Source organism: Rattus rattus, chromosome 7 (assembly GCF_011064425.1).
Source record: "Rattus rattus isolate New Zealand chromosome 7, Rrattus_CSIRO_v1, whole genome shotgun sequence".
NCBI classification, from domain to species: Eukaryota; Metazoa; Chordata; class Mammalia; order Rodentia; family Muridae; genus Rattus; species Rattus rattus.
Genome location: NC_046160.1, coordinates 98,238,183 through 98,263,249, shown reverse-complemented (window position 1 = coordinate 98,263,249; position 25,067 = coordinate 98,238,183). Strand labels below are relative to the sequence as shown.

Sequence of the window (25,067 nt, the reverse complement as noted above, 5' to 3'; positions counted from 1 at the left end):
ACAGTTCAGCTTCGTCATGGAGGCCCCAGGGGGATTTTCCATCTCTGGATGGCTTTCAGTTCTGTTGTGAATTGGTCTGATTGCCCAAGAAAGGGAGTTTAAAAAGCAAGAGAAAGATTTGTTCAAAGAGGTGCTCTAGCCCTGATCTCTGAGCTCTTGTCCAAATTCTTCCCTTACTGCTGGTGCTAGGGTGACGCAGTGCCCTCTGTCCCTCTGTCCCTGAGATTTCCACAAATGAAAACAAAAGGAGTGTACGGGGCTAAAGCTCTCCCTGTCTACTGGACTAACGCTCTTGCTGTCTACCAGGCCCTGGAGCTGAGGAAGGAAATGGAGGAGGAAGTTGCTCCCCTTCTGGGTGCTGGGTGAAAGTGAAAGAGCGGGAGGGGGCCTCCAGTGAGTCAGGCAGCCGGGCTGGCAGGCAGGCCAGGCCAGGAGGGAGCCGGGCTGGAGCCGCGGAAACGTGCAGAGCAGCGATAGCACCGAGTGCCAGGGAGGGGAACTGGGGCTAGGTGTGGGCGGGGCTTCTTGTGGGCCGGACTTATGACGCCTGGTCTGTTCTTTGCTCGTTTTCTGGGAATTGCTCCACCTGCCACCATAGTCTCTGTTGTATCGTGTCTGAGCTGAGCCTACCAGGATCTGCAGATTCATCCTTGCCCACCTCTAGCCTTCCTACCTTAGCGGCCCAGGGCCAGAGTCTTGGCGAAGAGGTGGGCTGTATCCCTCCTACTCTGACCAACTTCCCAGAGGAAAACAAACCCAACTCCAACTAAACAAATAAACAAAATGTTACCTGAAGAAAGAACAGAAACTTAGTGGCAAAGCTAAGCAGCTGCGCCTGTTGTAAAATACAGGCCTGGGTTCTATTCTGTGGCAATGCCAATAGAACTCATTTTAAACATCACCTTAGAGGGGGGATGGGGAATCTGACTGACTTGCACATGGGCTTAGCACCAATAAAGCCCCTGTCTCAGCAATGTCATCCTCAAAACACGGTAAAGCAAGGAACACTTTACATCACCGGCAGTCTTGAGGGCCTAAGGTCTAGAACTCTGCACCCTTCATGTTTGAGTTACTCAGCTCTAGCCAGCCACTCTAACAGCCACTGGGAAGGAGGTGGCAGCCCACAACAGCTGCTGACCAGCTACTAGACTAAATTGGGCCCTCATCCAGCCGGGGTTGCAAAACAGGTTCTGTGCTAGTTTGAGAAAGACTCTGGCAGCCAGAGCTCCACCCAGCAACTCTTCCCAGGGGTGGGGCCTCACCCATGGGCTTCAGCATAAAAGGCTGCAAGCCTAACTCTCTAGGCCCTGTGGACTTTGCAAGAGCCTGGTGTGACCGAGGACGGGTGGCCATGCTGGGAATAGTCCCTGTCCCCTAACTTGCTCTGCCTTCAAATGGAGGGGGCAGTGGCCTTAGGGAAATTCTGTTGTATAGACAGCCTCGTTGGGAGGACGGGCCCAGGCTGCACAGTGCCGGAGCCTGGTTTAATAGGACAAGGTTCTTAGTGTAGCCTTTGTTTTCTCCTTTCCCAGTTTAACTTGGGGCTTAGGCAACATGTCAGCCCCACTTGACCCCTCGGCTTGTGTCTCCTTACAGGGTACACGTTACACAATCAAATGCAGCAGACTCGAGTCTAGCCAGGAGGTGGTGGGACTGGGAGAGGGAGGGGACCTCATCCTGCTGCCTTGTTGGCAGCCACCCCATGATCCCTGGCCCCCATGTATGGGGCTCCTCCGTGACTTGAGGCAGGGGGACACTGGTGCTCATATCTCGGGGTCATGTGGCTGACACTGTCCCTGCTTTTTCCTCTGCAGGCTCCAGGACCTGGCGCAGCATCATGACTGGGGAAGTGTAGCTGAGTCAAGACTCTCCCCTAGAAGAGGAAGGACCAGTGGACGGTTCTCGGCTCTTGCCTGAGGGCTCCTGAGTTTTCCTCTGCCCCTCTTCTGCCTTCTCTGGCTACTGGACTGGGGCCAGGCTTCCAGCAGGACCTTCTCCCAAGGGATGGGCATCTGCTGAAGGACGTCTCATTGTCAGGCTTAGCTGGCCACACCATGAACCTCCAGGCCCAGTCCAAGGCTCAGAATAAGCGCAAGCGTTGTCCTTATGGGGACCAGGAGCCAGCTGCCAAGGAACAGCCACCACCACTGCAGGCTCCACCACAGTCCCTCAGAGCTAAAGAGGAACAGTACGGGCCCCACGAAGGTCCCGCGGGGGTCGCCTCCACCACCCAGCCTGTGGAGCTATCTCCTCCCAACAACCTGGCTCTGCTGAACAGCGTGGTATATGGATCTGAGCGGACCACAGCAGCCATGCTGTCCCAGCAGGCCCAGGTCAGCTCAGTAAAGTGGCCCAACTCTGTGATGGCTCCAGGGCGGGGCCTCGAGTGTGGGGGAGGTGCAGGCATCAGCGACAGTGGCTGGCAGCAACAACCTGGCCAGCCCCCACCCCACTCCACGTGGAATCACCTGCCCCTCTACAGTGGACCCAAAGGGGGCCCTCATCCAGGTGTGGGGGTCTCTCCCTACTATAACCACGCCGAGGCACTGAAGGGGAACAAACCTGGGGGTCCACAGCTGGACCACTATGGAAACGCAGTGCAGCCCATGGTGCCACAGAAGATGCAGCTGGAGGTGGGGAGACCCCAAGCGCCCTTGAACTCTTATCATTCAGCCAAGAAACCCCCAAACCAGACACTGCCCTTGCAACCCTTCCAGCTGGCTTTTGGCCACCAGGTGAACCGCCAGGTCTTCCGGCAGGGCCCTCAGCCCTCTAACCCCACCACCTCCTTCCCGCCCCAGAAGCAGCAGCAGCAGCAACAGCAGCCGCCGGCAGCCCTGCCCCACATGCAGCTATTTGAGAACTACTACCCCATGCATCAGCCGCCTTCACAGCAGCACCAGGACTTTACCCTGGCACCGGGCGGGCCCCTGGGACAGACTCACCTGCCTCACCGCGGCATGGCCCCCTACCCGTTCCCCCACAACCCAGAACTGCGCAAGGCCCTCCTGCAGGACCCTGCTTCACAGCCCGTGCTACCTCAGCCCCAGATGGCCTTCCCGCGCCGCTCCCGCCGTCTCTCCAAGGAGGGGATTCTGCCTTCCAACTCCCTCGATGGAGCTGGCACCCAACCTGGACAGGAGCCCACGAGCAATCTGTTCCTCCATCACTGGTCTCTGCAGCAGCCGCCGCCAGGCGCCCTGGGGCAGCCCCATTCCGAAGCCCTGGGATTCCCGTTAGAACTCCGGGAGTCGCAGCTGCTGGTGGATGGGGACAGACTGGCACCCAATGGCCGAGAGCGGGAGGCTCCCGCCGTGGGTACTGAGGAGGTCTCGAGGGCAGGGGGCCTCGGGGACTGTGGGCAGATGATTCGAAGCGGGGTGATCCAGAGCACAAGGCGGAGACGCAGGGCGTCCCAGGAAGCTAATTTGCTGACCCTGGCCCAGAAAGCGGTGGAGCTGGCCTCTCTGCAGGTGAGAAAGGGCGGCATCTGTTGGGAGTCGGGGGGGGGGGTGTTTATAGGGTAGGTTTCTTTCAATTATTAAAGGAAAGGAAAGCTCTTTATTCAGAATTCCCCTGCACGAGGCACCCATATCTGCAGGGACGCCGAGGTTTCCAGGCGCCGACGGTTGGAGGGTAGGAAAGTCCTTGATGACTTCTCCCTGTGGAACTTGAGGACTGGGAGTAAGTAGCAGGGGGTGCTGAGATGCAAGAGAGTGCACTGGTGATTGCACACGATGCAATGCACATCAAAATACAGAACTGTAGTCTGGAGTAGGAAGTCACATTGCAATAAAGTTCATCTTTTAAAGTCAGAAAGGAAGGAAAAACCAGTCAGACTTTGAGCGCTTGTGTTAACCTTGGATTTTTTTTTTGTTTTATTTTGTACTTGCTCGAAAGTGACTTCTCCTCAAACCCAATCGCAAGGGTATGGATGTCACCTGTCCCAGGCTCCTGTAAAGAGGCTGAGTCACTTAGGAGAGACATTGTCCAACCCCCACCCCCACCCCCGTTTGATCAGCATTCACTCTCTGCTTCTTGAGAAGCTGCAGCCTCTGTTGCCTTAGGTCCAGGTTGACACACAGGAGGCTACGGAATTTTGAGTCTTCACTGCGGTCAGATAGCTGAGGGAATAGCCGCAAAGCCCTCCCTTCCTTCATCTTGCCACGGCGAGATGCTTGGTTATGTGCAACACCCCGTAGGCTAGATGAGACATCTGCAGGCCACCTGTGGACCCATGACCTCCTGGAAGCCGATGCTTCAGGCCAGGGTGGCACAACCAGGCAGAGGGAGGCTGAGGAGGATATCTGAAGTGTACAGGAAGAGGGATGGACGGTCCAGAAAAGGCCAGGCTGGCCGTCAAGGAGCAACCAGTAGGTGGCCGAGTTGCTGGGTTGAATGGTCATGGGATTCCTGGGTCAGGAAACAGGGGCTCATCTTCTGAACCTCACTGCCATCCCCCCCAATCTCCCTCCTACCCAGGATGCCAATGGCTCTGAGGAGAAGCGGAAAAGCGTGCTGGCCTCAACTGCCAAGTGTGGTGTGGAGTTTTCTGAGCCCGCCTCAGCCGCCAAGAGAGCTCGGGAGGAGAGTGGAATGGTGCCCCTCATCATCCCCGTGTCTGTTCCTGTGAGGACCGTGGGTCCCACCGAGGTGGCCCAAGTTGGAGGTTCTGATGAGGATGGGAAGGGTCTTGAGCAGTTCCCCACCGAGCACAAGCCGTCGGTCATCGTAACCCGCAGGAGGTCCACCCGAGTGCCCGGGACAGATACTGCAGCTCAGGTATGAAAGACTGTCCCCCACCTCTTCCAGTGCTGGGATGCTGCTAATCCCAGACTCCAAGGGAAGCCGTAGAGTTCCTCACGTAACCCAGGGAGATACCATTTTCCTTCTTTTTTCTTTTGTTTTCCTGAGACAAGGTCTCTATGTAGTCTTGGCTGTCCTGGAACTTAACTATGTAGACCACGCTGGCCTTGAACTCACAGAGATCCACCTGCCTCTACCTTCTGAGCGCTGGGATTAAAGATGTGTGTCACCATGCCTGGCCCAGTAAAATTTAAAAAGGAGTTTTATATTTCGTGATTCTTTACCACACGCACGCGGTGCCCTTGGGATCCTGAGCGGATCGTCAGGAGCCGTAGTTATGGGGACTATGAGCCACAGTGGGGGTGCTGGGAATGGACTCCCAGTCTTCTGGAAGGCCAGCCAACACTTGTAACCGCTGAGCATGCTAATCTTTACAGTTATCAGGGAGATCCGATTTTTATTTCCCAAATCAGACTTGCACTAAAGTATACCGAGGGTGTGAGGAAGTTTGAAGTGGTGGTCATTAGGGAGAGCCTAGGATGTGGATCTGTTTCGTTGCCAGTCAGGAGGCACTAATGGCTCCTAGGGAAGGTCCTGCTAGCTTCTGCGATGTAGAAGTGTTTGCTGTGTGTTCAGTTCTGAGCCATCACCTTGAACACTACGACTGCAGTACTAGTGTTTCCTGTACTCTGTCACTGCTTTTGGGTGTTGTGATGTTTTAAGGGTGTGCATGTCTGACCCAGGATGAGACTTGCTGAGAGAAGTTTCTTTTCATCTTTAGTATCTTGGTGTTCTGTGGGCAGCGCGTCTTTCTGTCGCTTCACCACATCTCTGTGTCCTTCAGGGGTAATTTCAAGCAGTATGTAATTTCGGTTTGCTGATTTTTCCTTTAATAACCTTGTCGTCTAATAAGAACATCAGTACAATTTATAGGTTCTTTTTAAACTAATAAAAATTGTATGCATGGTCTACAATGTTTTTTATATATACATGTATATATGTATATGTATGTATGCATGTATATATACATGTATGTGTGTATACATGTATGTGTGTATGTATGTGTGCACGTATGTATGTATGTATGTATGTATGTATGTTTGTATGTATGTAGTAGAACTTCTAAACCAAGATCATTAGCATCATCATTATCTCACATCCTTATTTTTTGTTATGAGAACATTTAAGATCTGGCCTCTTAGCAATCTTGTAAGAGAAAGAAATTAATGCAGAGTAATGAAAGCCATTGTGCTGTACAATAGGTAACTGAATTTGTATCTCCAGTTTTTACTGAACTTTGGTTCCTCACTCCCGCCCCAGCCCTCGGGAGCAGTCCCTCTGCTGTCTGCCTGGGAGTCCTACCTTTTTGGCCTCCATGGTTAGAATCTCTGCTTCAAGTAATTACCGATCCACTATACCTGGGTCGAGCTCTGTCTCCCGCTGTTAGTGTTCTACTGATACCCTGTCTTTGTTACACACTGCCCAGTGTGTGCGTGTGTGTGTGTGTGTGTGTGTGTGTGTGTGTGTGTGTGTGCGCGTGTGTGTGTGCGCGCGCGCACATGCACAATGTATCAGTTATATACTTACTTCTCTGTCAGTTTCTCCCTGGTTACTTTACCTGGATTTCTGCATAGTTTCCTCAGTTCCCTGAGGGATATCACACGTCTAGCACCCTTTAGATGTATAGGAGGGAGGCTCATGTGGTATACAGTAGCTGCTTGTGGCAGAGTTTAATTCCCTGGCTCAGGAGACCCCTACAGACTTAAACAGTATATAGCGTTGATTTGCTGAAATATAATGTAAGGACTTTGACCGCTTCCTGGACAGAACAAAGCTCCTAGAGGGTTTAACTCCGTTTCCTGCCAACCCCTAGCTTGAAGTATTATTGGCAGGTGTTTTAATTTTGGGGTACTGGTCATCAAGAGGACATATATGTAGCTGTTGTTCTTTGATTTGCCCCGTTACCCATTTACATATGCCATTTCATGTTTCTCGTATGTCCAGCTCTCGGGTGTCTGTCTTGGACAGTTTGTACGTTACTTGAAGAACTTGCTTAGGGTTTTCCTTTGCTGCGAGTCTGCTAATGATGTGATTTTTATTTCTGGGGTGTTTTCTTTGATGTCCTTTATAAAGGATAACTTTGCTGAGTGGCGTAGTCTTAGGTCTGCTCCATACTTTAAAGATCCCACCCCATTGTCTTGTTTATTCTGTGTTTCTAGACAAAGTTTGTATTGTAGCCCTAGCTGTCCCAGAACTCCATAGTCCAGGCTGACCTCAAATGCACAGAGATCCGCCTGCCTCTGCCTCCCAAGTGCTGGATTAAAGGTGTGAGCCACCATCATCAGGCACTGGTTTTGTTGTTGTTTAATATTTATTTATTTAATGTATACGAGGACACTGGAGCTGTGTTCAGACAAATCTAGAAGAGGGCATTGGATCCCATTACAGATGGTTGTGAGCCACCATGTGGTTGCTGAGATTTGAACTCAGGACCTCTGGAAGAACGGTCAGTGCTCTTAACCACTGAGCCATCTCCGGCCCCAGCACTGATGTTTTAATGTATATTTTGACCTTGTTACTCTCAAGATTTGAGGTGGTTTGGTTGTTTTTGCCTTAGATTTTTGATAGTTTTGCTGTTTATCTTGCTTAGCCTGTACAGTGCTTCTGAAATCTTTGAGCTTTTTTTCTCTCGACTTTCCTTCTGGATCTCCAGTTACATGCCTGTCGGCCCTTTACCATATAACCATTCCATTTGTGTGTCCTGTTTTCTGTCTGAATTTTAGCTCTATTTCATTTCACTAATTCTCTCTTTACTCTTGTCTACTGTTAAACCCATTTGTCCAGTTCCGACTTTGGGTATTTCACATTGTTGTTTGTCTTTTGTTTTGTTTTAAGATGAGACCCCTGGTTGGCCTTGAACTCACACAGATGGTCTGTTTCTGCCTCACATCTGCTAGGATTAAAGGTGTGTACCACCATGCCTAGCTAGTTATTAAACTTAAAAAGTTTGGGTCTGGAGAGGTTACTCAGTGGTTAAGAGCACTTGTCGCATCTCCCAGAGGAGTTTAATTCCTAAGACCCACAGTGTGGCTCACAGCCATCTGTAAGTCCAGTTTCAGAGGCTCCGATGTCCTCTTCTGACTTCTGTGGGCCCTGTGTGTATGTGGCGCAGACATGCATGGGTGCAGGCAAAGCACTCACACATAAAATAAACAAATCAAAACATTCTAAATGCAAACGCCTTTTCACATTTATTATTTGATTGATCATGTGTGGGGCTTATGTGCCAGGGTGTTGCTGCGAAGGTCAAAGGACCACTTACAGTTCCTTCTGCCCTGTAAGACTCGTAGCTTGGGTTATCAGGCCATGTCACTGACCCGGCTTCACTGCCAGGTTTACTGTCAGAGTTTCAAGATTTTTGATGAAACTCTCAACCTTCTGACCTTTAATTTTATCGTGTAGAATAAATCTAGTTCTTAAGGTTTATATCGTAACTCCCATTTCTTTTTTCTTGTTACCTGTTTCTTCTTTTTGTCTTTTTTTTTTTTGTCTCTTTTGGGCAGCCTGGAATTTGCTGCCTCACAGGCAGAGATCCACCTGCCTCTGCCTCCTGCATGCTGGGATCACAAGCGCGCGCTCGCACAGCTGGCGTTTCCTACCTTTCAGATCACATCCTGCTTCCTTGTACACCAGTCGGGTTGTTTTTAAAATAAATTTCAAGTGTGTTAGTCCATACCCTGTGGCTGGTGCTTATTTAAAAAGAAGTTTATCCAGTTTATGGTTTTAGGGTGGAAAGTCCAAGATTCAATGGCTTTGTGCTTTCAGGCCCTCTTGGTCCCTGCACAATATTGCAGAGCGTGACAGAGACAGACACACAGACAGATTCCTTGAGGCACGAGGAGTCAAGGACCAGGCCTGTCCTTTTTAACAGCTTGCTTACTCGATAGCTCACCCAGTTCTTGAGCAGCAGCAGTGTCTGCCAAAGGCTGTACCCCGGGCTTGAGCACCGTACTCCAGTCCCACTTCCTAAAGTCCCCCCATTTGCCCTGTGCTGGGGACCAGGCCTCTGCTCTGTGAACCCTTGGAGGATAAACCACACCCAATCATAGCATCATACTGTGTACGCAGGATGTCTGAATGTGAGCTGGGCATGGTGGTGTACGCCTTTAATCCCCGAGCTTGGAAGGCAGAGGCGGGTGAATCTCAGAGTTCAGGCCATCCAGGTCTCATAGTTTTAGACCAACCTGGGCTTTATATAGAGGGCACCAGTCTCAGGGGGAAACGATGCCTTTGACTTTACAATAACTTTCTCTGTCCCCACCCCTCTACTTTTTTTGTTTTTGTCTTCAAAACCAAACAAAAACATCCACTTTATTTTTGGGAGTGTATGGGTGTGAGTGTGTGTGCATGCTGTGGTGTGTATGTGGAGGTCGGAGGTCTGTTTGTGTGAGTCCGTTCTCTCCTCTCACTGTGTGGTTCCAGGGATTGAGTTCAAATTGTAGCCTCGGCAACAAGTGCCTTTACTCTCACTGAGCCCTCAGCCTGCCTTTACAAAAATGTGTGTGTGTGTGTGTGTGTGTGTGTGTGTGTGTGTGTGTGCGCGCGCGCGCGCGCGCTCGTGCGTGCCGTCTCGCATACTCATGTGCTGTCATGCGTGCGGAGGTCAAAGGCCACCCTCTGTGTTTGTGCCTCACCATTTGCAGCTGTGTCATCAGGCTGGTTGGCTCTCGGGCTTCCCGGGGCTTCTCCGCCTCCTCTTTTCATTTTGCCACAGGAGTGCTGGGATTAAAGGCAGAGGTGCGTGTTTGGATCTTATGTGGGTGCTGGGGATCCAAACTCGGGTCCTCACACTGACAGAGCAAGTACTTCACTCGCGTGTCCCCAGCCACAACTTCTTTAGCAAGGTTGACCAGCTCCCCACACAGATGCCCCTAATATGGCTGCTCTTTTGTTTGTTTGATTTTTGAGACGGTTTCTCTGTGTAGTTTTGACTGTTCTGGAACTAGTTCTGGAGATCAGGCTGGCCTTGAACTCACAAAGATCTGCCTGCCTGTCTCAAGTGCTGGAATGGAAGACATGTGCCACCACCACATGGCGGCGGCGGGCGGCGGCTGCTGCTGCTGCTGCTTCCTCTTCTTAGGCTTGCTTGCTTGCTTGCTTGCTTGCTTGTGTGTTTGTTTATGTGAATGGGTGTTTTGCCTGCATGTATGTCTGTGTACCACATATGGGCCTGGTGCCCGTAGAGGCTGGAAGAGGGCATCAGTTCCCTTGGGACTGGAGCGAGTTACTTGTGAGTCACCGTGTGGGTGCTAGGAATTGAACCTGGATCCTCTGGAAGAGCAGCCAGTTCTCGTAACTTCTGAGTCACCTCTTCCAGACCCCTGTTATTTTTGTTCGTTTGTTTGATTTTTTTTGTTTTTTCTATTCGAGACACTACATATCTTGAAAACGGATGAAAAACTCCGGCACTTGTGTTAGGGATACGCGCATGCGTAGAGATGTGGGTGCTTGTGTGTGTGTGCCTTTGATGGCTAGAGGATGGTGTTAGCTGTCTTCCTCACTTACGTGTCTCTGAAGCTTGATTCTTCAGTCAGACTGGCTGGCCAGCAGACCCCAAGGATGCTCCAGTCTCCACCTCCCAAACCTGGGGATTACAGATGTTTGCCACCACATCTGGCTTTTTTATGTGGGTTCTGAGGAACCAAACTCACATCCTTGTATTTGTATGTCAAGCACTCTCCCCGCCAAGCCATGCTTACTTTTTCTATGAAATCCTGACTCACTTTTACTTAAATCAGAAACAGAGGACATGGTTTAAGTGTTCCTGTGAGGATGAGCCTGTTGGCCACCCGCAGTGATCCTGAGCCATGGTTTTTATTCTGGTCGATCTTGAAGCAGGATCCGCTAGCCCTCAGCCCCTCCCAGTTGCTTCTCCAAGAAACAGCATTCACCTGTAGTGTAAGGCCGCTGAGATGCTGGGCTTGCCCGTTTGGTCCCACGTCCACCTCAGGTCTGGTGTCCTTGATTCTTTGTCAGGCTGTTTGTTCTGGTATCTTCGGGAATGGTTTTTTTCTGTTCAGTTCAGGTTTCCTGTTTATTCTGTGGAAGAGCCGGCCTGCGTGCTTGCTCTCTCTCTATAATAGGAAAGAGACAGGGCCTTCAAGATCTTTGTGAGGTGATTCAAGTTTATTGGCTTTCTGAGGTCTTCTTTGTGGGGGAAACTGTGTTAGAGGCTGGAAGTTGAGGCCCAGTCGCTTGTCTTGACAGAGGGGAGGAAGGAGCCAGAGCAGCTACACAGTCAGCGTCTCCATTTCATATCTGAGGAAACAGGTCCAGGAAAGTCAAGAGGCTGCATTAGTCTGCTTTTCCTCCTTCTAACAAAACACCCGAGGCAGGCGACATAATGATGAGGGTTAGCTTGGCTCGTTCTATCGGTACAAAGTCCAGGGGCCTTTTCTGGTGACAGTCATCCTGCAAGCAGAGTTCCAAGATAATCGTAGAAATTCACAGGGAAAAAAGATAGGAAACTTCTTTTTGTCTGTCTGTCTGTCTGTCTGTCTGTCTGTCTCTGTCTCTGTCTGTATTCTTCTGAGGCCACACAGGATTCAACTATGGTGGCCCCACTTTGATGACCTTATGTAAACTTAATCAGTTACTTCCCTGTCTCTAAATATCATCCAGACTACAGTTTCCACCTTCTTAATACTGTTGACATCAGGCTTTGAGGATTAAACCCCACATGAGTGTGTGCTTGGGGTGCAAACAATATTCAACCGTAGCCCTGGGGGTTTAGTAGCTTAATGACTGGGCACTTGCCTAACCTGTGCAGGTCTCAGGTTCTGTTCCCATCATCAAACCTCAAAACGCAAACCTTAGCACCCAGCTGAGGTCATATGGCCAGCTTATGGCAGAACTGACCCTAGATTGCACTTTTGAGTCTTTGCCTTTGAGGGGTCTGGCTATCCAAGAGGGCTCCAAGATTACTGAGAGATACTACAGGATAGTTAGCCCCAAACTATCTGCTTTCTGGGGTCTTGTTCTGTAGCGTGGGGGCAGGGGCGGGGTGTTATATTTTGTTATTTGTTTGTTTGGTATGTTTCTCTGTATTGTAAACATTTCCAATCATTCATGAAAAGGTCTAGTGAGAGAGTGCTTAGTCATCATCCCGTTCTCATAACTGTATCAGAACACAGCCGATCATACTTGTGTGTACTCTCATGACACTGAGTTATTCTGAGTCGCATTGCACACATTGTAACATTTCATCCATAAATGTTTGGCTTGCATCAGAATACATGCATATGGTCTATTTACCTGCCTGCCTGCCCTGCAATTAATTAATTCTTTCCTTCCTTCCATCCTTCCTTCCTTCCTTGTCTCCCTCCCCCCTCCTCCTTCCTTTTTAAAATAGTCTCCATAGCATTATCACAACTTGACCACGGGACAGTTTAAATCTCTGACCGTAAAGAGTTGGAACTGGCTTCGTTTGGGATTATCCAGCACAGGGGGGAGGCCATTAGCTCCAGATGTATTTTCCTGTTGCTGTGATAAACACCAAGACCAAAAGCAACCTGTGGGGGAAGGAGTTTGTTTATTTCGTCCTCTAGTTTATAGTCGGACATGAGGGAAGTCAGGGCAGGAGCTCAGGCAGGAGCTGATGCCGAGGCCGTGGAGGAGGGCTGCTCACTGGCTTGCTCCTCATGGCTCCCTCGCCTGTCTTCTTGTAGAACCCAGGACCACCTAATTGGTCCCATCAATTAGAAGTTAAAAAGATGCCCCCACAGACGGGTCCTGAGGCCAAGCTAATGGAGGCAGTTTGTCTTAGCTGGGTTTGGTTTAAGTCAAGTTGACTCTGCTGCAGGGACACCCCTGTGCAGTCATACTGTTCCCCTAAAGGCGGAGGAATGAACGGTCTTGGTTCATCCTAATTTGTAGAAGGGACATGAGAACACACAGGAAGGTCATGCCAGGGTCTCGGAAGGTGAGCCCCCTTGGCTGGAATGTGTTGAAGGAGGGAGAGCCTGCGGTGCCCTCTGTTCAGTTTGGGTGACCTCTGTTTACCAGGTGCCCAGAGATGCTGTAGGCCTCCCCTTGGAGAGTGTTAGCACAGACTAAGAAAGGCTCTTTCTTTTTTTTTTTTTTTTGGTTCTTTTTTCGGAGCTGGGGACCGAACCCAGGGCCTTGCGCTTCCTAGGTAAGCGCTCTACCACTGAGCTAAATCCCCAGCCCCCAGAAAGGCTCTTTCTTGATGGCCCTGCTTTCTGTTCATTATAGACGCTCATAAGTGGAGCTAGGAAGGCCAACCTTTAACAACCTGGGTGGGCTAGCTTCTGACATCAGCAGACCTAATACTATCACCCGGCGCACAATTCAGGCTTCCGTTCCATACAGGATCTGGACTAAGGTAATGACAGGAATACTGTGCGCCCACAGAGCATGGATTTCCATACATTCGCTCCTGTGGCTCTCCAGGAGGCTGAGCCGCCCATGCTCTGTTGCCCTCTCTAGGCCGAGGAGCTCAATATCAAGGCCGAGGGAGAGCCTGTGGTGTGGAGACTTTGCTGGGTGGTGCAGTGCTTGCCTCGCATGCACACGGCGGAGGATTTGATCTCCATCGTCCACAAAAACAAATGTGCTTATTCATTTCCTCAGACTGACTGATTTAATCAGCAGAGCTACCAGACCTGGTAGGCATTTCCTATTCTAGTCCCACATTAAAGTGAAGGAGCAGGGGCTGGAGAGATGGCTCAGTGGTTAAGAGCACTGTTGCTCTTCCGAAGGTCCTGAGTTCAAATCCCACCAGCCACATGGTGGCTCACAACCATCTGTAATGGGATCCGATGCCCTCTTCTGGTGCGTCTGAAGACAGCTACCGTGTACTTATACACATAAAGTAAATCTTTTTTTAAAAGTGAGCATGGACGTTGGAAGGGCGCTCAGCAGTTGAGAGTGCCTGCTGCTCTTCCACAGACACATGCACACATAAGTAAAAACGAATTCAGCCTTTTAAAAGAGAGGCGAAGATGCGCGTTGGAAGCCTCATTTTAAACAGCCAGCCAAGGCGATCGAGCTTGGCTCTGCAGTTGAGCACCTGGGCCCTGACTGACCGAACTCTCCTTCCTACTGCATACTTAGCTGTATGATTGGGCGCTGTGCCATGACCTGGAACCCAACCCGAGTTTGTAACTAAGAGCACTGTCTAGGTTTTGACAGGACTGATTCCTTCCTTTTTTTTTTTTTTTTTTTTTTTTTAAAAAAAGTAGAGCAGATGGCTTCCTCAACCCACACCACTTGCCTGGCCTGGATGGTTTGCTAGCCTGTGAACCAGTAAGCTGAGCTTTGGGGCTTTCTCCTCTCCCAAGACCACAGGGTCCCAGGGGCACAAGAGGCTGAGCCTCTTCGTTCTGTTCCCTTCTCCAGGCCGAAGACCTGAACGCCAAGTTGGAGGGGGAACCTTCCATGCGGAAACCAAAGCAGCGGCCGCGGCCGGAGCCTCTCATCATCCCCACCAAGGCGGGCACTTTCATTGCCCCTCCTGTCTACTCCAACATCACCCCCTACCAGAGCCACCTGCGTTCTCCTGTGCGCCTTGCGGACCACCCCTCTGAGAGGAGCTTCGAGCTGCCCCCTTACACACCGCCCCCCATTCTCAGCCCCGTTCGGGAAGGCTCTGGCCTCTACTTCAATGCCATCCTGTCAACCAGCAACGTCCCGGCCCCTCCTCCTATCACGCCAAAGAGTGCCCATCGGACCCTGCTCCGCTCTAGTGAGTGACCCTGGTGGTTGTGGCAGTGGGGAGCGTAGAGACAGTTCTGTCTGTGGGTTATAGGGGGCTGGAGGCTGGAGGAAGAACTCGGCTCTTTCCCCCTGAAGGGGTGGGGTGATGCGTGGTCAGTCCTCCTGTGTGGAGTCTGATCCCCGCTCCCCGTCCACTCTTCACAGTCACATCCACAAGTCCAACTGCTCAGACCTCAGTTCGTTCAGTATTCAGCAAAGATTAGGATTCGATTAGTCATGCTTGGCTGATGATGGAATTGCCCATATTCAGCTGATCCGCAAACAGCAGTTCCCTACCATTCGATCTAATAGCTACCCCCTCAGACTGTGGTGGGAGTCACGGAAATTAGCATTGTTCATAGTAGGTGGCTGACCTGGTCTCCTGGGCATGCTGAGACATTCTGGTTAAGAACGGGCCCCGGTGTTGTGAGGCTTAAAAATGTCCATTTTACAAAGGGGTTCTCGTTTGGAAAGTGGGATCACCTGATCCCTTCCTTATAGGGGAAGGCAAAGGTGCAGGCTTCTCCCAGTTAACCTCTGACCCCAGATATCACCCATGGTGTAGTTCTCTGGTGCCTCCTAGTGTCTGTGGGTGGAAATTGCCCTATGTTGGCAAGCAGTAGGTTTTACAAACGCTTACCTGGGAAGTTTCCCTCCCTGCCTCTCAGTTTGTGCTAGAAATCAAGGACCAGAGCCAACAAAGACGTCAGAGTGCCCAATAAGTGTTTACTGAACATTGGGTGTAAAACCTCGAACTGGATCCTGTGCAGGCTTCAAGAATTGTACCGGCACCGTTATCTAGTCTAAAGAAAGTGCAGGGAAACTGGGGAGACAGAAAAGCAGAGGCTCCTAGCAGTGTGAGACCAGCACACGGTGAATGCTGCTGCCACCAAGTTTCTAACCTGCGGAAGCCTGCAGAGATAAGGAAAGAATTTGGGAGAGGGTGGAGTCAGGCTGAACTCCTGCAGAGAGGGAGGGGCAGGCACTGCAGGCGTGGGGTGGGGCTGAGCAGGGATCGAGGGCCACAAGGTAGGGGTGAGAGCCTGGGCTGTAGCGATGGGGGGGTACAGACCACAGGCCATGGGAACTTCCTGAAACAGCTGAGGGATTCAGACTTGGTCTCATGCTGCAGGGGACAGCAACAGAGGTTGTGTGTGGGGTTTTTGTTTTTTTTTTTGTTTGTTTGTTTTGTTTTTTTTTTTTGTTTTTTTTTTTTTTTGATTAAGGGAGTGTTTTCATCCCATCAGGCATTAAGATTAAGTTGGAGAAAAGTGAGGCAAAAAGACAAAAAAAAAATCCAGAGAGACTACGAAGGATAATTATGAAGAGACTGTTACCATCTTCCTGGTGTGCTTCCTTTCAGGCTCTTTGATGGAATAAAACAAAAGTTAACCAGAGTTTTCTGCTGAAGTGTGTGGAGAGGGAGCTCCTGGAAGCCGGGGCTGGGCTTTGATGGTCGTGCTAACAATCATAGCTGATAGTTATGCAGTGCTGGGCTCTTATTTAATTCAAAAATCTCACTAGCCCCAGGAGACAGAAAGAAATAACCCCCTTTGCAGATGTGAAAACTGAGGTACTCACAAGTTTAATCCAGGGCCGGAGTTGCACAGTCTTCGAGTTGCAGAGCAAGGACAGAGGGTGTCTGAGTTCCGAGTGTACTCAGTGAGTCACCACTGTGACTCTTGTATGCAGGACAGCCGTATATGAGAGAAATGTTTTCCTGAAGGAAGGAAGGAAGGGGCCATTTACCAGTGTGCTCTTTGCCCATAGATAGTTCTGAAGTCACCCCGCCCGTCCTCTCTGTGATGGGGGAGGCCACCCCTGTGAGCATCGAACCGTAAGTGCAGCCCTGCCCCAGGCCCATGGTGTGTGTGTGGGTGCCCAGGTGGGCCTAATGCATTGCAGATTGGCTTTGGAGCAAAGGGAGGGTTCTGTGGGGGCCGTCATAGGGCCAGTCGGTCTCTCTGGACTTCTGTAGTCTGTCCTGGGCTCTCTTGTTTGTGCCAGCTTTTGTGTGGAAGTTGCAGAGAGGAGAGGGAAGGACCAAGTTGGCTTGGGTTTGTCAGGAGGGAGAGCTGGGTGGGAGGGCCCAAGAGTCTCTCCTTATCTGTCGAATGTGGAGCCTTGTCTTTCTGGTCTTGCCCCCAGCCAGGCTGTCTGTCTCCCAGAAGCCACATTCCCTACACCCAGCTATGGCTTTACTGCATTCCGCATGTGCCAGCTGCACCGTTTTCTTCCCATCCTAGGGAGAAAGTCAGGTTCTTTGTCCCCACAGAGTGAGGCCTCACTCCCTGCCCTTCCACCCCTGCAGACGAATCAACGTCGGCACCCGGTTCCAAGCAGAAATCCCCACAATGAGAGACAGATCCCTGGCAGCCGCAGACCCCCATAAGGCTGACTTGGTGTGGCAGCCTTGGGAACATCTTGAGAGCAGCTGGGAGAAGCAGAGGCAAGGTAAGGAGAGCTCTCCGGGGAGCAGGGCACGGCAGGCTGGTGGGCAGATGGACCCAGGCCTGAACATGATTTCCTGTTCCCCCAATGCTTCTGCTGAGTTCAGTGGATGACCTGCTGACGGCCGCCTGTTCAAGTATTTTCCCTGGTGCCGGCACCAACCAGGAACTGGCCCTGCACTATCTGCATGAGTCCCGGGGGGACATCCTGGTAAGAGAGCCTCGTTAAATTGGGGGGGTGGGGGGATCCTTTAAGAAAGCAGGTACAGATTTTTCCCTACCTGCTGCTAGAATCAGGCTTGGTGGTATAAAATATATTAATTTATAGTGTGCATGTGTTTCTTTTTTTTCCTCCTAACTCCTCCCCACCCCCCAATCATGTCTGTCTACCTTGCCTTGGCCTCCTCGGTACGGGAATGACTTGGCATGGTGATTTGTGGCAGCTACGAGGGCTCTGAGCAAGGAAGAGGCTACTGGAGCTTGGCCTAAGGGAACTCTAGTCTTCAAACCCTGGCTGGGTGTGCAAGGTCCTACTGTTGAATCTAGTCCTTGATTCTAGACCAGTAGATTCCCCCACTCTCAGGCAGGACTGTCACCGAGGGCATTCTCTGCCCAGACGACTCACTTTGATGGCCATGGTTCCCTTAAAAGTGTTCCTGCAATGGTCTCATGATTTGAATCCTCAGTGGTCCACTTCTATGAGTTTTGCCTTTCTCTCCCACATGCCCTGTCTCTCAGCAGTTAGGTTAGGCGAGAGTAAGTGCCTACTCTACCCAGACAGTGGCCTGGGCTACTCAACCTTCACCGAGGCTCTTCCCAGCTTCCTGACTGCCCTTTCTTTCCCTCCAGGAGGCGCTGAATAAGCTGCTGCTGAAGAAGCCCCTGCGGCCCCACAATCACCCACTGGCTACCTATCACTACACAGGTGGGCCTGACCGCGGGGTCGTGTGACCCACAGCCTCTCAGCTCTCCAGCATCCGTGGGGCCCTGCTCGGTGCTAAGACAGTGCTGAATGGGATTGGGACGGGGAGTTAGCCAACAGTCAGAGCAAGGAAACGAATGGCAGAGCTGAATCGCTCTCTCGGGGCTACCCAGGCCCTTGAGGAGAAGCCTGAAATGGGTAGGCAATTGAGGCAAAAAAAAAAAAAAAAAAAAAAAAAAAAAAAAAAGGGCCTAGTCGCAGGTACAAAGGTCAAACATAGGGAGTGCAATCCAAACCAATTTGATGTCAGGTACCTGGAACTTAGCCTTACAGTGTTCGTTTTTTTTCTGGATGCGGTACTGACTGTGAGAGTGGCATTGATGCAGTCATGTGACCCCGGTAGCCACTGTCGCCAAGCCTCCCTTTTGTCTGTACCAAAGCCCCAAAACATTGTTCCCCATTACAGCATTTAGTCTTTCTCATGCCTGGAAGGACAGGTTCTGATGTTCATTCACACCTGACAAGCGAGGAGAGTGGATGAGGCTTCGAGAAGCCAGTAGTATGGAACGGAAGCGGATGTGGATGGCCTCACGTTTTACCCTGTGGGTGCCTCACGTTCCTGCCCGATTCACAACCTGGCACCCTCTTTGCTCTCCAGGCTCTGACGAGTGGAAGATGGCTGAGAGGAAGCTGTTCAACAAGGGCATTGCCATCTATAAGAAAGATTTCTTCCTGGTGCAGAAACTGGTGAGCAGGGGCGAGCAAGGGGATCCTGTGGTCACTCAGCAAGTGTCCAGATGGCAGGGTGCTTGCCCAGTGTGCCTGAGGTTGGGCCCCATCGCTGTGGTTAGATCACTGCTATTAAAGTAGCTTCAGAGATAGCTCGACGAACCGCATCTGCACAAAGGATCCTCCCCTGCCTTCCGAGCTCTCAGGACCTTAGGCCTAGAGATGGCTGAACCTGGTGGGCAAACAGGGGAGGCAAGAGAAAACAGTCCTTATATGGAGTGTATTGCCCAAACCAAACCCAATGGTCAAATAGATCTTTGAAACAGACGAGCTGGATGCCCTCGTTGGAGAGGACCATGGAGATGGGCTGTGCTTCTAGTATCACACATCACCTCACATACTCAGCACACATGGGAAAACAGAAATTAGGAAAGTGAGGGGACTCACCCTAAGATGCGCAGCCTTTTGGCGGCAGTTAGAAGCCAGGAAAGGGCTTCCTGCTTCCTCCTTGGGCTTTCCCTACATCCTCTCGGACATGATGACACTGTGACATTTCTCTTCCTTACTTGGCACTGTTCCCTGGAGAGGAGTGGATTTGTCCCCCTGATTGGTGAAGGGGGTTTGCACTGCTGTATTGGGGCTGGCTTTGGATGAGGAAGATGCCCGGATACTTTAGTTTGAAATTCCCAAATGTCTAGGAAATGGAGAAGAGTAAGTCCATTAATTAATGCCTGGCCGAGGTTCAGCAGTTTTACCATGTCTTGTTTTCTTCTCTTTCCCTGTGTGCATCTAAACACAGACCCAGAGACACACAGAGCTATCTCTCCCCCACCCCCTTGGTTTCACCAAATCATTTAAAGTAAGCTACAGCTGACCCTGGATGTATAGGCCTGTAATCGCAGCTATTTGGGAATATGATGTAGGAGGATTACAAGTTCAAAGCCAGCCTGGACTACTAAAGTGAGTTCAAGGCCAGCCTAGATAACTTAGTAGTCTCTGTCTCAAAATGTAAAAAGGGCAGGGGTAGGATTAGAAGTACTATTTAATGGTAGAGCATTCGCCTAGCCATGTGCTAGGCCACACGCTCAATGCTAACACAGGGGCAGGAGGATTATTTTCAAATAAAACTTCCCTAAGCATTGGCAAGCAATTTGAAGGCACATTGAGAGGCCCGTGGAGATGGTCTAGACATCACCTCACTTAATACATACATCGAAAAGCAGAAACTAGGACGATCGATGAGCCCCCTTTTCACCTGGGGACTCCGGGAGGAGCCGGGTGAACTTCCGAGAAGCTTGAGGGATAAGAATGAGTTCAGTTACTCTGCTAGGGTACAGATTCGGACGCAGCCAGGGCTCCTGAGCCCCTGCTGGCCCAGTGCAGCCTCTCATGCTGGGACTCTCATAGGTCACGGTCCTCTCTAGTCCACAGTCAAATCTACCCAGAAATTCTGGTTGCTATGATGCAGAAGCCTCCATTAATTGCATTGGTCTGGGATTCGTTGTGGAGCAGGCATTGAGAATTTGGGGTTTGGGGCTTAGTTTTTTTGCCTAAGGCTAAAGGGAACCAGCAGCAATGAGAAAGGTGAACCACACCAGCTCCCTCTGACCTCCCTTCTGCCTTTAATTCAGATCCAGACCAAGACTGTGGCTCAGTGTGTGGAGTTCTACTACACCTACAAGAAACAGGTGAAAATTGGCCGCAACGGGACGCTCACCTTTGGTGACCTGGATACCGGTGCTGAGAAGTCCGGCCAAGAGGAAGTCGAGGTGGACGTTAAGGTGAGTCCTTCCTGGCTCTGCCGCCTCACTGTTGGTAACACCTGGGGCCAGACTCCTGACATTTATACAGGGCTGTCAGAGGGGAGCAGGTCCCTGAGGAGCTGGTTGGTGGCCCAGGCCCTGAACCTTTTCACAGTGATGGTGCTGATGTAGAACACTGGAGAGTCTGAGGCACGGCTTCTTACTGCCTCCTCCGAGCAGACCACTCAGGCCACATCCGAGCTCCCGCTCTCCTTGTACCACCTTTATGATTTCTGCTTTGTCTGTGCGTTAACACACACCACGATTACTGTTCCTGTCACGTCCCACACAACTTTTATTATTAATTTTTTTTTTTAGTCAGCTCATTTTTTTTTCTCAAAAGGGAAGCTTTATATTACAGTCATAAATAGAAACCAGTTTTGTTGCTTATAAATAGAAGGTACTGGGAAAACTAAGTACACATGAAAACCAAACACGGTTACTAAACGCCAGCTTCACGCTGCAGTTGCCTGCCAGGACTCTGAGACAGGGCTGGCTGCAGATTGTCAAGTCTAGGGAAGAGGCACATTAACACCAACCCTGACTTGGTCTTTGAAAGACGCTGTGATTTAATTTTGCGCCCATGAGTCCTCTTGACGTTGTCTCTAAATTACAAGTCAGTACTTGGTGGCATTCTACTTTGAAATCAGGGAATAGTTTGGTCCCCGTATGGCAGATGAGGAGTAGAGATACAGAATGTGTCATAGACAGTTAAGTTGGAGCTCAGAGCTCCTGCCTGGCCCACGAGGTCACTCTGTCCAAAGGGTGCTCAAAAGATTCTGGGCATCTATCCAGGAGGCCAGGTGGTTTGTGGGTCCTGGCATGCTCCCTCCAGACCCCTGGCTCAGTCTCACCCTGAGAGCACCCAGGGTCAAGACTATCATCCTCTCTCCCGCCAAGGGGCCATAGGAAAGCTGTGACTTATGACAGAGGCCCGGTACAAGAGGCTGGACTGGGCCAAGGCAGGGCCGCAGACCGGGCAGGTGCTCCGGAGCCTTGGCCGGATCAGAATCGGCCCTCTGGGGTGACTGAGCTCATTCTTGTCCCCATAGACTTCTCAGAAGTTCCCAAGGGTGCTTCCTCCCAGAAGAGAGTCCCCAAGTGAAGAGAGGCTGGAACCCAAGAGGGAAATGAAAGAACCCAAGAAGGAGGGGGAGGAGGAGGTACCAGACACCCAGGAAAAGGGAGAGCAGGAGGAGGGGCGAGAGCGCAGCCGGCGGGCCGCGGCTGTCAAAGCTACACAGACACTACAGCCCACTGAGGCGGTAAGTGACCTCCACCTTTCCCCCCAAGGGCAGGGCAGGAAGACGGCGTGAGGCCTGGGGTGTGGGTGGGAGGACAGCAAGACCACAGTGACCCTCATGGTGACAGACCAAGGTACTTTATGCTGGTAACTTACTTGGGTCTCAACCCTGTGTGGTCAGGGCTGTTATGAGTCTCATTTTACAGCCAAGCAAACTGGTGGTTGAAGGTTACATAGCTTGTGGACAGCCTGATTCAGTGTGCAGCTTATCTTCCCATTACGAAAAATGTATTCACATGTAATTATATGTATATACGTGCGTGGGCATACTGTGTAAATGTTTGTCTGAGATTCAGAGGAACAAGGCCTTGTAGAAGAAAACCCAGTGGTTGCGCGGCACGGGGGAAGCACTCTTAAGCTGAAGCTCACTCGTGGCTCCCCTAGAACACATGCTTGACAAGAGTGTCCAGAGTGGAGCTGAGACTGTGAACCCCAATAATGGCCCTTTCTGTTCTTGGCTGAGTGCTTCATGTCCGCTATTTCACCAACCCCTCACAGTAGCCGCACAGCGCTCCCTCCCACTCAGCAGATGAGGGAAATCAGGGTCGGAAATGCCGTTTGACTTAGCTGAAGGTACACCTCAGGTCTTTGTGCTGTCTCCTTCACGGACTGAGCGAGGCATCTCATTTTAGCTTCCCTGTCAGAAGAACTCTCCCTGGAAGTGGGAGAGATGGAATGCGTTTGTGCACTCTACCTGCAGAACGCCAGTCAGCCAAACACAGCTGCCTGCTTCCTGAGCGTCACTGCTGGGCTGCAGGAGCCGTGCGGTGTCTGCTGTCCAGTTCTGCTGTCTTTGTGGACACTTTGAGGGGTGGCCCAGGGCACATTTACCACTTCTGATGGCCATCTGGGGTTGGGGTTCCTGGCCTGAGACCAAAGCAGATACCTTGGGGTGTGTGTACACCATGGCTCTTCTACTCTGATACTTGTTCCCTCTCTTCTTTTTCCCCACTTTCTCAGCAAGTGACCATCACATCTGTCCCTTTCATTACAATGGGAGCTTTCTGGGGACAGGGCTGACTTCCTTACCACCTGGCACATCATGTGAACACATGTCTCTCTGGCACTGAGATGTGATTGGACTAAATGTCAAAAACAAAACAAAACAAAAACCCAACAACAACACCCCTCCCCCCTGAGCACAAAGTCAGAAGTGTTAATGGCTATAACTGCCAGCACGTGGCACAGAAGCACAGTGTCACCACTTTGGGATAGGGCCAGCTGCAGTTGCCTCCTGAAGCAGCCAAGTGGTCCTATCCCTGACCATTTGGCAGGAATGTGTGACTTTTTAGGGCCCCCTGTTCCCTGAAATGCCAGAATTCTGGCTCCACACTTGCCTCTAAAACACACCCTGTTTGTCACTTGTCTCCAGGCCAATGATGTCCTCATTCTCCGGAGCCACGAACCCAATGCCCCGGGGTCTGCCGGTGTCCAGACCTCAGAGAAGCCAAGGGAAGGGCCGGGGAAGTCACGAAGGGCTCTGCCTTTCACAGAGAAGAAGAAAAAACCGGAGGCATTTAATAAAACCCAAAACCAGGAGAACACTTTCCCTTGTAAAAAGTGTGGCAGGTAAGAAGTCCCTTCCTTGTCTCCACAGGAACCTTTTAAGGTTGGGGCAGGGACTTGGACGCAAGCTGAGGGTTTAAACGCTGCTGGGGGCGGGGCTCTGGGGATCTGCTTTTTGGTTGGCTCCTTGGGTTTCCAGGGTCATGACGTCGCGGGGCAGGCATAGTTTGAGGGGCGGAGCGACAAACTCCCGAGTGGGCGGGCTAAGGGTAGCGGCTTGGGAGGGGGGGGGACCGGCTGGGGTTGAGGGAGGAGAGTGAAGGGTGGCTCTCACCCCAGCCCTTCCTGCCCTGCAGGGTGTTTTATAAGGTGAAGAGCCGCAGTGCTCACATGAAGAGTCACGCAGAGCAGGAGAAGAAGGCTGCAGCTCTAAGACTGAAGGAGAAGGAGGCTGCAGCCGCCGCCGCGCACCAGCAGGCGCTGAAAGAAGAGAGCGGCGAAGGCGAGAAGGGCTGAGGCCCTGCTGGATCCTCTTGCCGGGCTCCCCAGAACTCTGTACCTGGAACCTCTAGAGAAGGCCAGGAGAGGATCACTTGGACTTTGCTTTGCAAAACAAATCAAATAATGAAAAATAAACAGGCTCTTTTATTTACGAAGGCCAAGGACAGTGTTAAGGGCTGCAGGATCCAGTTCTCTCAGTATCTGGTTTGTCCCGAGTCGTTCTGCCTTCCTGGAGCCTTGAGAGGCCAGGCCCCTTGGAATGGGGAAGAGCTCTGAGCTACTTCTCTGATCTCTGCTGTCGCATCTGTGCCTCTTGTATCCCAGGTCCTTAGGAAGCCACCACGGCAAGCCAAGCACAAGCTCACCCTGTGACAGCATTATTCCTCCTTCCCCAGAGGACCTGGAAGGCTGTGCAAACCTTTTCCTAAGCCCAAAGGGGGCTCCCTAGAGAGTGGTGGCCTTAATCCCTGTGCTGACCTTGTGAAATCATGCTCAGGCCAGAGCTGCTCCAACGATCCAGTCTTAAGGTCACCACTTCCTTAGTCGGGATCTCGGAGGGCTATTTCAACCCCTTTGCTGCTTGTCAACAGCCCGTCTGGGGCTGTAAAAGTTTTCTCAGACGTTTGGAGTTCATGCCCCACTCTCAGCCTGCTACACGGAGGGGAACTGTTCAGAGGCCTGAAGGTGCAGAGCTAGGCCTGAGGGACCTTTGGACAAGCCCATGGCTACCATTTTATATCTTTGGGTCCAGGAGGCTGCTGAAGGAGCCTCAAGCAGGTCCCAGGGAGGCCTGGCCTGGCCTTGGGTGCCAGCTTCCTTCTTGCCTGTCGTGTTCTCAGTAGCTGCCAGTTACTCCCACTGTACCCTATTTGATGCTGATATTCACGGCCCCACCCCCAACCCCCAATACGGCATGCTGGAGATTTCTGGATCCTTCCCTGGGAGGGGGATGTCTCCTAACTAGATTAGACAGGAACCTTCATTCCTTGACTTGTCATTTGGGAACTATTTATTTATTTCTTAATATTTAATTTTTAACATCCTCAGGGACCAGGGGCCTCTTGCTTTCCAGAGGTCCAAGTGCATTTATCCCAAAATAAGGCACCTTCTTGGCATCTCCAAATCCTCCCCCAGTTCCAAGGCCCTGGGGTCCCTTACCTTGTGACTCTTAGGTGCAGGAGTGATAAAAACTGGCGGAACTGGGAAGTCGGGAGTGTTCTCAGTCACAGGAAACTAGCAGATGTGGGTGAGATCAAAGGCAGGGCTCAGTC

At 51.2% G+C, this 25,067-nt stretch overlaps 1 protein-coding gene across 1 annotated transcript; it reads left to right on the top strand.

Annotated features, from left to right (window-relative positions):
• The first annotated feature begins 1,796 nt into the window (after window positions 1–1,796).
• Window positions 1,797–23,952, top strand: Mideas (mitotic deacetylase associated SANT domain protein). The gene is made up of 12 exons (XM_032908115.1): window positions 1,797–3,473; window positions 4,483–4,782; window positions 14,227–14,572; window positions 16,354–16,420; window positions 16,895–17,037; window positions 17,141–17,244; window positions 17,883–17,958; window positions 18,614–18,702; window positions 20,316–20,465; window positions 21,539–21,751; window positions 23,162–23,358; window positions 23,652–23,952. Exons 1-12 carry the CDS (start codon window positions 2,055–2,057, stop codon window positions 23,809–23,811), a joined length of 3,264 nt encoding a protein of 1,087 aa, XP_032764006.1. The 5' UTR covers window positions 1,797–2,054; the 3' UTR covers window positions 23,812–23,952.
• Window positions 23,953–25,067: the final 1,115 nt, after the last annotated feature.